The sequence below is a fragment of the Procambarus clarkii genome, chromosome 33 (genome assembly GCF_040958095.1).
Source record: "Procambarus clarkii isolate CNS0578487 chromosome 33, FALCON_Pclarkii_2.0, whole genome shotgun sequence".
Classification (NCBI taxonomy): Eukaryota; Metazoa; Arthropoda; class Malacostraca; order Decapoda; family Cambaridae; genus Procambarus; species Procambarus clarkii.
In genome coordinates this window covers 37469064-37482924 of record NC_091182.1, presented here as the reverse complement: position 1 = coordinate 37482924, position 13861 = coordinate 37469064, and the positions used below count along the sequence as shown (strand labels likewise).

Sequence of the window (13861 nt, the reverse complement as noted above, 5' to 3'; positions counted from 1 at the left end):
TAGACGGTTGGAACAAGTTAGGGAAGAAGGTGGTGGAGGCCAAGACCGTCAGTAGTTTCAAAGCGTTATATGACAAAGAGTGCTGGGAAGACGGGACACCACGAGCGTAGCTCTCATCCTGTAACTACACTTAGGTAATTATACTACCTCCTACCCAAGGTGAAACAGTTGCGGAACAACCCCAGCTGACCCCAAGGACGGGCAATCACCGAGCAGCAAAAGAACCCTGCAGAGGTAGTTTCCGAACGGTTTAGGAGGATAACCCTAAACCGCAAGGGTAGTACTTACAGGGCACCTAGGGAAGGTGACCCTAGGCGCATGTAGCCCCAGTTCTTCTGGCATTACTCCTAGCTCGCACACCACACCACAACAAGGGGCCTCGTAGCCTGGTGGATAGCGCGCAGGACTCGTAATTCTGTGGCGCGGGTTCGATTCCCGCACGAGGCAGAAACAAATGGGCAAAGTTTCTTTCACCCTAAGTGCCCCTGTTACCTAGCAATAAATAGGTACCTGGAAGTTAGTCAGCTGTCACGGGCTGCTTCCTGGGGTGTGTGTGTGTGGTGTGGGGAAAAAAAAAAAAAAAAAAAAATGTAGCTAGTAAACAGTTGAGAGGCGGGCCGAAAGAGCAAAGCTCAACCCCCGCAAAAACACAACTAGTAAACACAACACCACAAGGCACAGCACTGCTCAAGGACTGAAGCCAGTGTCGATTGATGACCATAGACACAACAGCCTCAGAACTGGAGTTGTGTAGCCAGCAAGGGAGGTCTGGGACCTTCCCTTCCCCCTCTTGGAGAGGGGGGAGTTGCGCAGACCGCGGCTTACCTTACCTTGAGGTGTTTTCGGGGCTTAATGCCCCCACGGCCAGGTCATCAACCAGGCCTCCTCATTGCTGGATGTTATTTCTGTGTGCAGGTTTGACACCAGCCCCTCACCAAGATCCAATTGTAAATTATTATGTATCTCACCTGCCTGCACTCAAGAGAATACAGATTTAGACATTTTAGTCAGTGCCAATAGTTTAAATGTTTTACCAAGTGGATTCTAGCAGTAAAGGATCTCTGCACACTCTCCAGGTCAGCAATTTCTCCGGCTTTGAAAGGGGCTGCCATTGTGCAACAGTATTCCACTCTAGACAGCACTAGCATCTTGAAGAGTATCATCATTGGTATAGCATCTCTAGTTTGAAAAGTTCTTGTTACTCAACCTGTCCTTTTTCTTGCAGTTGTGACGGCTACTTTATTGTGTTCTATAAAGATAAGGTCTTCCGACATGAGTACACCCAATTCTACAGCGGGATTTGGCGCGGCGACTGTGGTGATGTCATGCTTGTTTGCTTGTTTTCTGATTGGGGAGTACTGTTTGCTCATTCGGCTTTAGGTTAGCAATTTTTCACCAGCTGTTGTTTGTTTTGGGTTTCCTACCTTTCTGGGTGCCTGACCTGGTAGATGGCAGACATAGACAGTTTCCAAATACACGGGGGTGTCTTTAGGCCATTACTCCTCGTGCCTCTCTGAGGGGGGGGGGGACCAGGTTATGGTGCTGGTCCCTGATAGGCTTAGAACTCCATCGATTGACTGTTGCTATGGTCTAATACATACACATCAGCCCGGTATAGATCCGGGAAGCCTCCGGGTCTCGCCCAGAAAATGGCGTGAAATTGCCGAAGGGGCTCTCAATAGAAAATAATACGTTTTTGTACCACAACTCTGTTACTCCCGCTGTTTACCCGTACATTCCTTTAGTTTAACTGTATACTCTCACTGTTTAATTGAAAACAATGAGCATGAATTCATTCAGTTTACTGAAATTCAGATTACCGAGCTATTACAGTACATTTGTAAACTTGGAACAAGCTCACACAAACCTTTCATTTTTAACTAATAGTGTGACTAAGGAAATTATCAAATTTTCTTGAACTTAATTCTTCCTATCTAACTCACATTATTAACCATGACAATAAATCTAAAAAGGTAACTGAGTAGCCCATGGTGTCTTTCCAACTTATAAATTACTTAAATAATACATGGGTGGTGAAAACTGAGAAAATTGTTCATGACTTTTGGGATCAAAATTTAGTATATGCAGCAATTGAAAGGTGACTATATCTCAAGTCACCATACAACTGCACATCAATAAACTGGAAAAGGTGCAAAGGCATGCTACTAAATGGCTTCCAGAACTGAAAAACAAGAGCTACAATGAGAGGCTAGAGATGTTAAATATGCCAAAGCTAGAAGATAGAAGGAAGAGAGGTGATATGATCACTGTGTACAAAATAGCTAAAGAAATCGACATAATTAACAAATAGGAATTCTTGAAGCTTATAATTTTAAGAACAAGAGGGTCATAGATTCAAACTAATGAAATATAGGTGCTGAGAAAATATTAGAAAGTTCTCCTTTACAGAGTGGTAGATGGTTCGATCAAGTTAAGTAAGGTGATGGGGGGTGGTTAAACTGTAAATACTGGGATAATGGAACACCATAAGTGTAGATCTCATCTTATAACTACACTTAGGTAAATATTTAGGTCATTATACTCAATTTACTCACTCGCTCATATTATACTCACATTATACGTGAGTAAATGCCGCATTATGTAATGTGGAAATAAAGAAAATGGGCCACACACAACCAACAAATTACAGTATATGAAAAGGCACTAAAGAACTAGAACAAAGACATCTTGGGGTGGTTCTGGATAGTAAGTTGTCACCAGAGGACAATATAAAACCAATGTTGAATGCAATGAAATGTCAATATCTGGGTGAGCCCAATCACTCCCTGAAGCTACTATCTCTGGTTGTGTGCCATACTACTAGGTGCCATCACTCATGGAGTTCTATTAGCCTATCGGGGACCAAGAACCAGAAACTGGCCTCCCCTCACAGAGGTGCAGGGAGCAGTGGCACTTGTAACATTTTTATAAATTTATTTATGTCTGTCACCACCGAGGAAAGCACCCAGAAAGTTAGATAAACAAAACAAACTACTGCTGGCTTCAAACAAGACTGCAACCTCCAGAATTACCAAAAGATCTCCCCCAATAATGTAAAAAAATTATCGAAACTTCATAAAACCAGCACCAGCTTGTTTGCCTTCCCTTCCCCCCTCATTGCAGGGAAAGGAGGGAGGCAGCCTGTGGTCAGCCAGCTACTCCACCCTCAATTCTATGAAGATGGTAACAACCCTGCTTGATACCTGCTTGATGTGGGTTCTAGGAGTTCTTCTACTCCCCAAGTCCGGCCCAAAGCCTGGCTAGACTTGTGAGAGCTTGGTCCAACAGACTGTTGCTTGGAGTGGCCTGCAGGTCCACATATCCACCACAGCCCAGTTGGTCCGGCACTTCTTGAAGAAAACTATCTAGTTTTCTCTTGAAGATTTCCACGGTTGTTCCAGCAGTATTTCTGATACTTGCAGGGAGTACAGTATGTTTAACAACCGTGGACCTCTGATGTTTAAACAGTATTGTTTGATTGTGCCTATGGCATCCCTGCTCTTCACCGGTACTATTTTGGATTTTCTTCCATATCGTTCACTCTAGTATGTTGTTGTTATACTGTGCAGATTTGGGACCTGGCCCTCCAGTATTTTCCATGTGTATATCATTTGATACCTCTCTCTCATCTCCTTTCCAGTGGGTACATTTGGAGAGCTTTGATATGATAGACTGCAGGCTGGCTAGACTTTATAACACTCTGGATGATGTGAGAAACATGAGCCCTGGAACAGGGGACCAGGGAACTGAAGCACATCACAAGTCCAATGAAGCAGAAGTGGTGGCACGAAGGTAGCAGCAGAGAGCTGCTACGGGACACTGTACATGACACACCCACGGTAAAACCAACCAAGCATCCACCACCAAAGGACCCCTTCTGAAGCCAACTGACTCATTCCTCACCAGAAAAAGAGAGAAGCTGGCTACAGACGAACAAAACTACCCCCAGGGCTGAGAGAACAAAAACTCTGGTGCCAAAAAAAACGTGAAGCTCACCCAAACAACAACCGAAGGCGAGAGAGCAAAAACAGAGCCTCACAGAAGCAAATAAAAACTGAAGAGGACACAGTAAAACAAGCAGAAGAAAAGATCACGGTCCAAAGACCAAGCAGGCTCAGGTGATGCATGAACAAGCTGGAGGTGAAACAGTGCCTGAGAAATCTTACAAAATGGGGCCAAGGATGTCTCGACCCCAAACACAAGCTAAAGCAGCTCTGCCAGTGCTGCACGATACAAGGTGACAGTATTTGGCATAAGACACTGACCTAGAAAAAAAATGAAGGAAAGACGGTACAACCAAAACCAACACCAAAGAGGAATGACAATGGGAGTGGAAATGGTGAATTGAATGCCAGGAGACTTCATACTGTTGCCAAGATGAGGACCACAGGTGGAACACCAACAAACTAGCCACCAGATCACCATACAGATGGTAATAAACAATCGTCAGAAACTCTAAATGTGAAGATTGGAGAAGGCAGAACCAGCAAGGTACATCATTGGACCGATCTGCGGAAAGACGCAAAGCCGCAGTAAAATACAGGGTTCAGACACTAAACAAGCTTTGCCTGAAAACAAGGCTAGGCCAGCTACCAAGGAGCCAGATGGAAACCCTCCCCTGTAGGACTCTTAATTTTGCCAAGACTTGTGTAAAGAGGTATAGAGGTGAGGGCAGAGGAAGGTTCCAGGGAACCAAACCTCAATAAACCTGAAGAGGAAGCCAGCAACACAACAGCCAGCGATGCAATAGCCAACAAAGGGCTTCTGGGGCCAAAACACCCTCTGAAACCAAACTCAGCCCAAGGGAAGCGTAAAGAGGGCAAAGTTGAGGCTCCTGCACAGCTGCACGAAGAACCACTGAGTCATCCGAAGCCTGCTCAACATCAACAGAAGGTGGGGCAGCAGCCGGGAAAATCTCACCAGAGGGAGAGCCAGCAAAGCTGATCAAATGAGGCCCAGCCAAGTCCGAACCTGGGCTGGAACCAATGGGACTTACACTTGTCCGCTAGCAACTCGGGGGAAAACCCAACTCAACCCTGGCAAGCAGACACGCGGACAGGCTGCGAGCCCTCACCAGCCAGACGTCTAGGTAGACCAGGACCCAAACACCAAGAAAACACTGAGGAGACAAGAGGCTGAATGGTAGGACCCAATAATAGAAACCTGAAGACCTATGACAAAGGTAACCAATTTCCCAGAGAAAATGAAGACTGCCAGAATGTGGCCAGTGAACCAAAAAGTGCTCGACTTGAGGCCAAGACGGATCAGAAACAACGGGGTCAACCGAGAAGAGGGGAAAGGAAGGCACCGTATCAACCCAGAAAGAGCAGGGATGAACCAGAGACCCAGAGAACCCAAGGCAGGACCAGAAAATGATGGAATCAACTGAAGGGAAGTGGCCAGGAAGACCACCCCATTGCATCAGATGTGCCTGATGGAAGCGTGCCTAAATCACGCCATCGAATGAGGTAAAACCAAAGCAGAAGGAAAGGAAGGGACGAAAAAAAAACCCACCCCACTACAACAACCCCAGCCCAGAAGGAACAAAGACCCAAGCAGGGGCAAAAACCCCAAGCGCTCCTCGTGGGTTACCACCAAAGTCCCAGGAACCCCTGACAGAGGCCCCAGGGTGGAAGCCCTCATCCACCCTCAACACCCCTGAAGAAAAGGCGGAGTCTAGTTGAAAGGCTTCAAAGAAGAGAGTCTGCCGGGGCTGACCAAGAAGCCTCGGCGGGATAATCGGGCTCAATCACCTCCATACCCGAATTGGAAGGGACATTCCTCGAAGCCTCCCGAGCTAATCCCCCCCCTCCTCCAAGGGGGGGAGGGATTAGCTCGGGAGGCTTCGGGAGGCTCGGGATTAGCTCGGGAGGCTTCCAACTAGCACTCCCGCACTAACGAGCAGGAGTGCTAGTTGGATGATGATTTGCTTGTGTTATTGTTTTCTTTTGAGAGGAGTTCTTTGGCTCTGTTCAGAGGTAAGTTGCCATTTGCACCAGCTGGAGGTGTGTGTTGTTACACCTACTTTCCTGGAGGTATACCCCAGTTGATGGCAGACATGACATACTCTAAATGTAGTGCTCATATGGCCATTGCTCCCTGCACCTCTCTGAGGGGGGCCAGATTATGGCTCATGGTCCCCGGTAGGCACAAACTCCTGTAACTAATGTCCCCAAACTAATATAGCACATATCAGTCTGGATAGCTTCATGGAGTCGACAAGGCTCCCCCACAGAAAACCACCACTTAGCTAAAGGCAGGAACCTGGTTGGTTGATACCTGGTTGATGGGGTTCTGGGAGTTCTTCTACTCCCCAAGCCCGGCCCGAGGCCAGGCTCGACCTGTGAGAGTTTGGTCCACCAGGTTGTTGCTTGGAGCGGCCCGCAGGGCCACGTACCCACCACAGCCCGGCTGATCCGGAACTTCTCTTAGAAAACCGTCCAGTTTTCTCTTAAAGATGTCCACGGTTGTTCCAGCAATATTTCTTATAGTCGCTGGGAGGACGTTGAACAACCGCGGACCTCTGATGTTTATACAGTGCTCTCTGATTGTGCCTATGGCACCTCTGCTCTTCACTGGTTCAATCTTGCATTTTCTTCCATATCGTTCACTCCAGTACGTTGTTATTTTACTGTGTAGATTTGGGACCTGACCCTCCAGTATTTTCCATGTGTATATTATTTGGTATCTCTCTCGTCTCCTTTCTAGAGAGTACATTTGGAGAGCTTTGAGACGATCCCAATAATTTAGGTGTTTTATCTCGTCTATGCCGTATATGTTCTCTGTATTCCCTCTATTTCAGCAATCTCTCCTGCTCTGAAGGGGGAAGTGAGTACTGAGCAGTACTCGAGACAGGACAACACAAGTGACTTGAACAGTACAACCATTGTGATGGGATCCCTGGATTTGAAAGTTCTCGTAATCCATCCGATCATTTTTCTGGCTGACGCGATATTTGCTTGGTTATGCTCCCTAAACGTTAGATCGTCGGACATCATTATTCCCAAATCCTTGACATGCTGTTTTTCTACTATGGGAAGATTCGATTGTGTTTTGTACCCTGTATTATGTTTCAGATCCTCATTTTTGCCGTACCTGAGTACCTGAAATTTATCACTGTTAAACATCATGTTATTTTCTGCTGCCCAATCGAAAACTTTGTTGACATCTGCTTGTAGTTTTTCAATGTCTTCAGCAGAGGTAATTTTCATGCTGATTTTTGTGTCATCTGCAAAGGACGACACGAAGCTGTGGCGTGTATTTTTGTCTATATCAGATATGAGAATAAGGAACAGTAGCGGTGCAAGGACTGTACCTTGAGGTACAGAGCTTTTAACATCGCTTGGACTCGATTTTATCTGATTAACTGTTACTCTTTGTGTTCTGTTCGACAGGAAATTGAGTATCCAGCATCCTACTTTTCCAGTTATTCCCATTGACCTCATTTTGTGAGCTATCACCCCATGGTCACATTTGTCGAACGCCTTTGCAAAGTCTGTGTATACAACATCTTCATTTTGCTTTTCTTCTAGGGCTTCTGTGATTTTGTCATAGTGGTTGAGTAACTGATAGACAGGATCTTCCCGCTCTAAATCCATGTTGTCCTGGATTGTGCAATTCATTGTTTTCCATAAAACTAGAAATTTGATTCCTAATCACTCTTTCAAACACTTTTATTATGCGTGATGTTAGTGCAACTGGCCTATAATTTTTTGCCAAGGCTTTACTCCCCCCCTTGTGCAACGGAGCTATATCTGCAGATTTAAGTGCTGCTGGTATCTCCCCTGTAGCGATATTTGGCTCTGGCTCTAGGAAACTAGAGCCAGAGTGACAGAGGACAGCCAAGCCACTAGCTACCATCAGCAAGAACTGAGGGTGGAGTAGCCAGTTAACCAGGTCTCCCTCCCTTCTTCCCTGAAACAAGGAGGGGGAAATGGGGCGAATGAGCCAACGCCAATTTCATGAATTTTCTATTGTTTCTTTACATTTTGGGGTTGTTCTTTTAGTGATTTTAATTATGTCTTCGGTGATTTTTCTTCATGTCTTTCCATTGTGGCAGACATGATTAAAAGTAACTGACAATTTGCACCTTATTAGAGGAGGCCAGGTTCTGGCTCGTGGTCTCTGGTAGGCCTAAAAGAACTCCATAACTGATGGCACCAAGTAGTTTGGCACTAGATCAGCACTGTAGCTTCAGGGATCCACAAGGGGCTTCCCTTCAGGAAAGCAAAAATATTACTACTAGAACAAAAGTTAGAGTCTCACCTTATAGATGTCACAAGTTGTATGTATTTCAAAATCAGACATGACAGAAAAGTCCTCTATGATATACTCTAATATAGACTCCAGGTGGGTGGTTTTCTTTAGAATCTTGGCTATCTCCTTTACCTTGTTGTCGTCGTAATATTTTCTGAAAAGTAAGCAGAAATATGTATAAAATTAACATAAAAACTTCTTAACCAGTGTGCTGCACCAGGTGAAAAACCTCAGTTTGCTATATATATTAGTACTGTATAGTTTTAAGATCTGCCACAAAGGTGGGGCCACATGGCTAAATAATAAAAGATATTTTTTTTTTGCTATGGTATATGTGTTAAACATTTTAAGAAGACAAATAAGAAGCATTGTTAACAAACAACTCCTGAAAGAAAACATAAGGTACACTATCTGGGGATATTTAATAATAGACGACAATACATTACTCTTATAAGCATTTCAGACAAAGTCGAAGGAGATTTTCTTTCTATCTTGCAACAATAAACTGGACATTTGTAAACACTTTTCACTCTATATGCTGCATCATGAACAAATCTTAGCTGATTTATGATACCCGTACTAACCTTATTAATAAAGGATGGTTGGCAATCTTGCGAAGAGTTGTTACCATGTTGCTACTGCCATCTCTATCTTTCTTCTTTTTTGTGTCTCCAGTGGCCTCTCCATCATCTATTTCTGTTAACTCCTTTAAGTTTAGTTTTTCCAGATCTAACTAGAGAAAAAAAAGGATATAAAACAAATTTAAATCTGCAAATTAATTCATTTATTAACTTACTTTCATTTTAATTGTAGGCCTTTACAATATTACATCATGTCTTCATGAATCTCCATATTACACAAAGCAAGATGGCATGTTTAATAAAACCAGCGTTGAATATAATGAAACGCCATTGTCTGGGCGAGACCAGGAAGCTCCACAGGAGCTATCCAGGATATGTATATCATTAGACTTTTGCATCAGTCAGTGTGAATGGAGTACTAGGCCTACCGGGGACCATGAGCCAGTACATGGCCCAACTCAGAGAGGCACGAGGAACAATGGCCTACAGAAGTGCACATGTGATTTGAAGCATTCTATGTCTGCCATCGACTGGGCCGGGCACCCAGAAAGATAAGCGCCTCAAAACAAACCACCATTCTGCTTAAAACTACTACAGAACACTAACAGGTGAAGATAACTCCCCAAACGAAAACGAGCAAACAAGCATGACGTCACACGTGCAGCGGCGCTAGTCTACGCAGCTCACCCTCCCCGGGAGGGGGAACGGGGGAGCCCCAGACCTCTTGTGCCAACTATCCACACCCCAGTTCGAGGCTGGATGTCAAAACATGGAAAAAACTGCAGACCATTTCATTACATTCAACAGTGGTTTTCTGGGGGAGCCCCTTCGGCTTCCCGGACCTACATCATAAATGACGAAAACAAGAGGGACTTACCAGTGAGGCGGTAGGCACTCGCTCCTCAACTCAAAGTCGAGACAACAGGCTGCAACCGCCAACCCAAAGCGACACAGGCCCGACTAGGCCCAGGAACATTTATGAGGTAGCATGCACCCAAGACCCTGTTTGACCACCAAAAACCCTGTGCCCAAATGTCAGCACAAGACATGTTACCGAAGACAGCAGCAAGCGCAGCAAACTTACGAATGTCATAGAGGGTTGGCGGTACCAACCGCCAATATTGCAGGGGTACGAACCGCTGAAATAGAGGATATACAGAGAACATATACGGCACGCATAGACGCGATAAGGTACCTAAATTATTGGGATCATCTCAAAGCCCTCCAAATGTACTCACTAGAAAGAAGACGAGAGAGATATCAAATAATATACACATGGAAGATACTGGACGGCCAAGTACCAAATCTACACAGTAAAATAACAACGTACTGGAGTGAACGATATGGAAGAAAATGCAGAATAGAACCAGTGAAGAGCAGAGGTGCCATAGGCACAATCAGAGAACACTGTATAAACATCAGAGGTGCACTGTTGTTTAACACCCTCCCAGCGAGCATAAGAAATATTGCCGGAACAACCGTGGACATCTTCAAGAGGAAAGTATCCACTCAATTTAACGACCTCTTTTACACCGATCTGCCGGTAATAACGACCGGTTTGGGAGATCAGTATCTGGAGCCTCGTATACCAGTCTGGTGGTCGATATTACCGACGGTTAGTATTGGGTTTGTTTTGGCATCGGCAGCCCCTCACATGGCGACTAGGCCACCGACTTCAATCATTCAGAGTGGTATATTAAATCTTAACTTTCTTTTAAAATGATTCAGTTTTATGAAGAAAAATTCTTTGTTTTCTTATTAAATACCTTTTATAGTATAGGAAATAGGTATTTTTTTTCCCACGGACCTAGAACGTACTGCACCTGCCCATGTAATTACCTAAGTGTAGTTACAGGATGAGAGCTATGCTCGTGGTGCCCCGTCTTCCCAGCACTCTTTGTCATATAACGCTTTGAAACTACTGACGGTCTTGGCCTCCATCACCTTCTCACCTAACTTGTTCCAACCGTCTACCACTCTGTTTGCGAAAATGAATTTTCTTATATTTCTTCGGCATCTGTGTTTATCTAGTTTAAGGGGGCGTCTGGTTATTATAGTGAAAGTTGTTCAATGTCAACCAATATTAATTTTCTAGTTGTATATGAAAAGTGCTTAAATTGTCCCAAGTTTCAGTACTGCAGCGTAAATAGAAAGGGAGTTTTTTTTTTTTCAATGTTTTTTATACATTTTCAAATCCACACTTCAGAACACACATTTCAGATATAATTATTCTGTGACAATTTTCTGACACATTAGCATATAATAAAGGATTTGGGGATTTAGAATTTCCAAAACATCTCTAGTTTTCCTAATACAAATGTTCAAAGCTCCCCAAAATTTTTTTGCAAATATGGCATGTTTATTGCTATTATAAAATCAATAAATGAACTTAGAGAAAAATGAAAGCCCCACAATGTAGAGACATGCCCTCCACATATACTGTGTAAGTTTCATGTAAATTGAATAAAAAAGGAATCAGTTTTGTAAACGTTTGTGTCAATTGAAAAAAAAACAGAAATGAATAAAGTCTAAGGTTCTAAAATCTGTGGCTGAGGTTGACATCAACCAATTTTCTCCAAAATTGGCATTCTTACAGATAGGCTTACGTACAGTCAGGTGTGTAAGTTTGATGCAAATCGCCCAAAAAAATGAAAAAAAAAAAATATTAAAAAAAAAAAAAAAAAAAATTTTTTTCTTAAATTTTTTTTCCAATTAAACTAATTATAATATTTGTTTAATATATGCTATTGTGATAGCAAAGAGTCGTAGTTATGATTTCAGTTGACACTTTTGATTGATAATCGATTTTGACCATTTTTGCATAATTTTCACAACTACTTCAATATTTTTTTTCTCCCTTCCTATTTATGCTATGATGCTGAAACTTGGACCAGATGAAACACTTTTCATATAGAACTTGTCAAAAAAGTTTGATTGAAATCGAACGAGTTTTCATTTTTGCATTTTTGGACCCAGATGCCAACCAGATGCCCCCTTAAATCTATGACCTCTTGTTCTTAAAGTTCCAGGTCTCAGGAAATCTTCCCTATCGATTTAATCAATTCCTGTTACTATTTTGTATGTAGTGATCATATCACCTCTTTTTCTTCTGTCTTCTAGTTTTGGCATATTTAATGCCTCTAACCTCTCCTCGTAGCTCTTGCCCTTCAGTTCTGGGAGCCACTTAGTAGCATGTCTTTGCACCTTTTCCAGTTCGTTGATGTGCTTCTTAAGATATGGGCACCACACAACCGCTGCATATTCTAGCTTTGGCCTAACAAAAGTCGTGAACAATTTCTTTAGTATATTGCCATCCATGTATTTAAAAGCAATTCTGAAGTTAGAAAGCGTGGCATAGGCTCCTCGCACAATATTCTTTATGTGGTCCTCAGGTGATAGTTTTCTATCTAGAACCACCCCTAGATCTCTTTCTTTATCAGAATTCTTTAAAGATTTCTCACATAATATATAGGTTGAGTGGGGTCTATGTTCTCCTATTCCACATGACCGCACTGTTTACTGTGAACTCGCGTGGCTGAGAGCAATGTCTCAGAATATTAGCCAGAGAAAATCAGATTCAGACAAAAATAGATAAATTCATGATTTCAACAGTTCGTGAAAGCACCCACTGGGAATTCAACAAGTCATGCAACATCCGCTGGCAACGAGTGCCCTACAAGCCATGCTGCACCCGCCGATGCTGAATTCCTATCGACAAGTTGTGTTGCCTCTGCCGGCAACGAATGCTCTGCAAGCTATGCTGCACCCGCCAATGCTGAATTCCCATCAACAAGTCATGCAGCCTCCGCCGGCAACGAATGCTCTGCAAGATATGCTGCACCCGCCGATGCTGAATTTCCATTGACAAGTTGTGCAGCCTCCGCCGGCAACGAATGCTCTGCAAGATATGCTGCACCCGCCGATGCTGAATTTCCATTGACAAGTTGTGCAGCCTCCGCCGGCAACGAATGCTCTGCAAGATATGCTGCACCCGCCGATGCTGAATTTCCATTGACAAGTTGTGCAGCCTCCGCTGGCACAACTTGTTGTGCCAGCGGTTCCCGTGCCATTGCTTCCCGTGCCTCTCTGAGGGGGCCAGGTTCTGGCTCGTGGTCCCCGGTAGGCCCACAGAACTCCTTACGCATGACTGATGCCACAGTCCGACATTAGCATATCAGCCTAGTAAGCTCCGGGGAGATGAAGAGGCTCCTCCCCAGAAAGACGTAGAGAACCTAAGAGCCAGGGCCCAAACGGATTCCAGGGATTGAGCGTGCACAGCCTGCTGGCACGTGAAACGAGACACAAAGAACAGAGACACTGCCTCCTGCAGGATCGGCGTAAACAGACAGCTTCAACAGAGGAGCCAATGCCGACCCTGCCGAGACCAGCGCACCAGACCCCAGATCGACCCCAAGCGCCTCCACATCCTCCTTAAGCCAGTCCGAAGACACCTCGAGAAGGGGAAAATAAATGCAAGACCAAAGCCAAATGGCCATGGGTGCGCAAGTCCTCAGCTACCATGGCAGCCGAAAGGGAAGGAACCTGGAACCTGTACACGAAGCTGTACCAGAGCCAACATCCTGAGAAAGGGCAGGGGCGAACAAACAAGCATTGAGGTGCTCAAACTCTCCCCCCAGGTAAACCTGAACCACCGTAGGCGCCTCTCACCACTCAAGCATGTGGGACCAACAAAATGCATGCCACCTTCCCCCCTCCACCCCTCAACGAAAAGATAGGACAGTCATCCAACCAGGATGACTCCAGAACCTCGTAATGCACCAGGTAAGAAAAGGAAGAACCAAACTCAAATGAGGCAGGATTTATTATCGAGGCGTAATTCAGGTCGTGCAGGAGGTAAGCCGTAATGGCTTCCGGTACCTCATGAGGTGGGATGTGGGAGGCCAAAAACCTCCAGAAGGAAGAGACTGAAGTACCTAAGGGAACCCAGAACTGAACCCATGGAGGGGTTGACGCCATATCAAACTCGTACAAGAAGAGGGGATAAGAAAACCCCATCCCCTGCA

At 44.5% G+C, this 13861-nt stretch overlaps 1 protein-coding gene across 1 annotated transcript in view; it reads right to left on the bottom strand.

Moving 5' to 3' along the window:
- Positions 1-13861, bottom strand: part of Etl1 (SWI/SNF-related, matrix-associated actin-dependent regulator of chromatin, subfamily a, containing DEAD/H box 1) — a 226228-nt gene that overhangs the window by 65155 nt on the left and 147212 nt on the right. Inside the window, exons 17-18 of the mRNA XM_045753686.2 lie at positions 8841-8989; positions 8266-8410 (exon numbers count right to left, since the gene is read on the bottom strand). Coding sequence (XP_045609642.2) covers positions 8266-8410; positions 8841-8989 — 294 coding nt within the window. The remainder of the gene's footprint in view (positions 1-8265; positions 8411-8840; positions 8990-13861) is intronic.